We start from the raw sequence: 1,562 nt of genomic DNA, 5'->3' as shown, positions 1-1,562 counted from the left end.
CAGAAACGGGCACCGCGGGTCCCAGCTCGGCACGTGGAGCGAGCTTACCAAGTCTTCACTGTTGTTACTTCCATTCTTCCCTGGGCCAGCTCTGTCACCGAGTGGACGTGGGCCAACAAGTCTGTGCCCATCGGGCCTCAGTTTCTCCTTCTGTACAACAAAAGGGTTGACGAAAGCAGCCTCGCGCTTAAGAGGTGGGGGGCGCGGGGAGCGCTCGGCCAGGCGGTCGGAGACTTTTCTCCGCGTTGCGATGGTGGTTGGCAGGCCCTGGGGAATTACGGTAATGCACCTTCGGGGGCGCCCATATGTTTTGGGGGTAGGGTGTTTGTGATCTTGGCTGGAAAGGGGGGACAGGCGTCTGGAGGACTCCCCACCACATCCTGTACCCTGGAAGGCCTCCCCCGAGGTGAATCTATTTAAAAGAAGACCAAAAATTCACCAAGACGGTGGGGAAAAGCCAGCCTGATTGGGATTTTACCTAGAAAAAGAAGCTAAATATTACAAAGATAAGTTAGTTTTACCCCATGATTAGCAGAGTTGAGATTATGATTGCAACCACACACGCCTTAGAATGAACCAAGAATGAATCAAATATTAACACTGGAAGTCTTAGTTTTTCTTGTAGGAGTTGAGTATGTAGCATCCTTCCCTTCTGATTTGGTTTTTGCAGTAAGAGAGTCATTTTTGCAAAAATATTTGAAAGCTTCCTCAAACTCTAGGATCACTCTGAATCCTTTGATAGTCCAGTTTTTTTTCGGGTCTGGGTCACTTCCCTTGCAGACGTTCCCTTTCTCTGTGGGCAGCAGCTGTTCATTTCTCCTGCATTGCTTCCACCAACTTCATGAAATCCCACACTTTGCAAGACTGGTAGTTTCACTTGTCGATTCATTTGCTTTGTATTTGTTCTGCATGGCTGAATGTTGATAGCGTCTGTTCACCAGCCAGAGACAGACAGGGGATGTATGCAGTTTGAGTACTCAGAGGACAAGGGCATCCACATTTTACAGCTGGGGAAGTGAAGGCTCAGAGAGGCTCTTGGCTCAGACTTGCACAGGGTCCTACAGTCAGTAACAGCCTTGGGTCAAGAGCCCAGAGGTCTTGCCCAGAGTTTTTGGAGGTGGAAACGGGGCTGGAGAAGGTGGTGGAGACTGAGTTGATGGTGCACCTGAACTCTAGCTATAACCTCATCACTATCAGGCCTTCTCTCCTTAGGGAGAAGCAATAAATATTGTCCTGAGGGTGTCTTTTGCAGGGGCTAGGGTGGGGTGATGTGACCCACCTGATCATAGAACCAAGGTAGGTGCTGGCCACAGGTTTTGGCAGCTCCCATGATGTTATCTTAGTTACCTAGGGGCTGGGTGTTATTACCACCCTGTCATAATGAGAAAAGTGGAGATCAGAAGTGACTAGGCTGGGCACGGTGGCTCACACTTGTAATACTGGTGCTTTGGGAAGCCGAAGCAGGAGGATCGCCTGAGGCCTGGAGTTCAAGACCAGCGTGGGCAACATAGGGACACCCTGTCTCTACAAAAAGATGAAAAGTTTAGACAGGTGTGGTGGTA

At 49.8% G+C, this 1,562-nt stretch overlaps 1 protein-coding gene across 1 annotated transcript in view; it reads right to left on the bottom strand.

Annotated features, from left to right (window-relative positions):
• The window catches only part of CCDC102A (coiled-coil domain containing 102A), a 28,415-nt gene extending 27,085 nt beyond the window's left edge, over positions 1-1,330 (bottom strand). The window contains exons 1-2 of the mRNA XM_011938878.1: positions 1,280-1,330; positions 157-267 (exon numbers count right to left, since the gene is read on the bottom strand). Coding sequence (XP_011794268.1) covers positions 157-267; positions 1,280-1,330 — 162 coding nt within the window. The remainder of the gene's footprint in view (positions 1-156; positions 268-1,279) is intronic.
• Positions 1,331-1,562: the final 232 nt, after the last annotated feature.

The sequence above is a fragment of the Colobus angolensis genome, unplaced genomic scaffold (genome assembly GCF_000951035.1).
Source record: "Colobus angolensis palliatus isolate OR3802 unplaced genomic scaffold, Cang.pa_1.0 Scaffold178, whole genome shotgun sequence".
Classification (NCBI taxonomy): domain Eukaryota; kingdom Metazoa; phylum Chordata; class Mammalia; order Primates; family Cercopithecidae; genus Colobus; species Colobus angolensis.
Note: the sequence above shows the minus strand (reverse complement) of the source record. Positions and strands in the feature narration are given on the sequence as shown.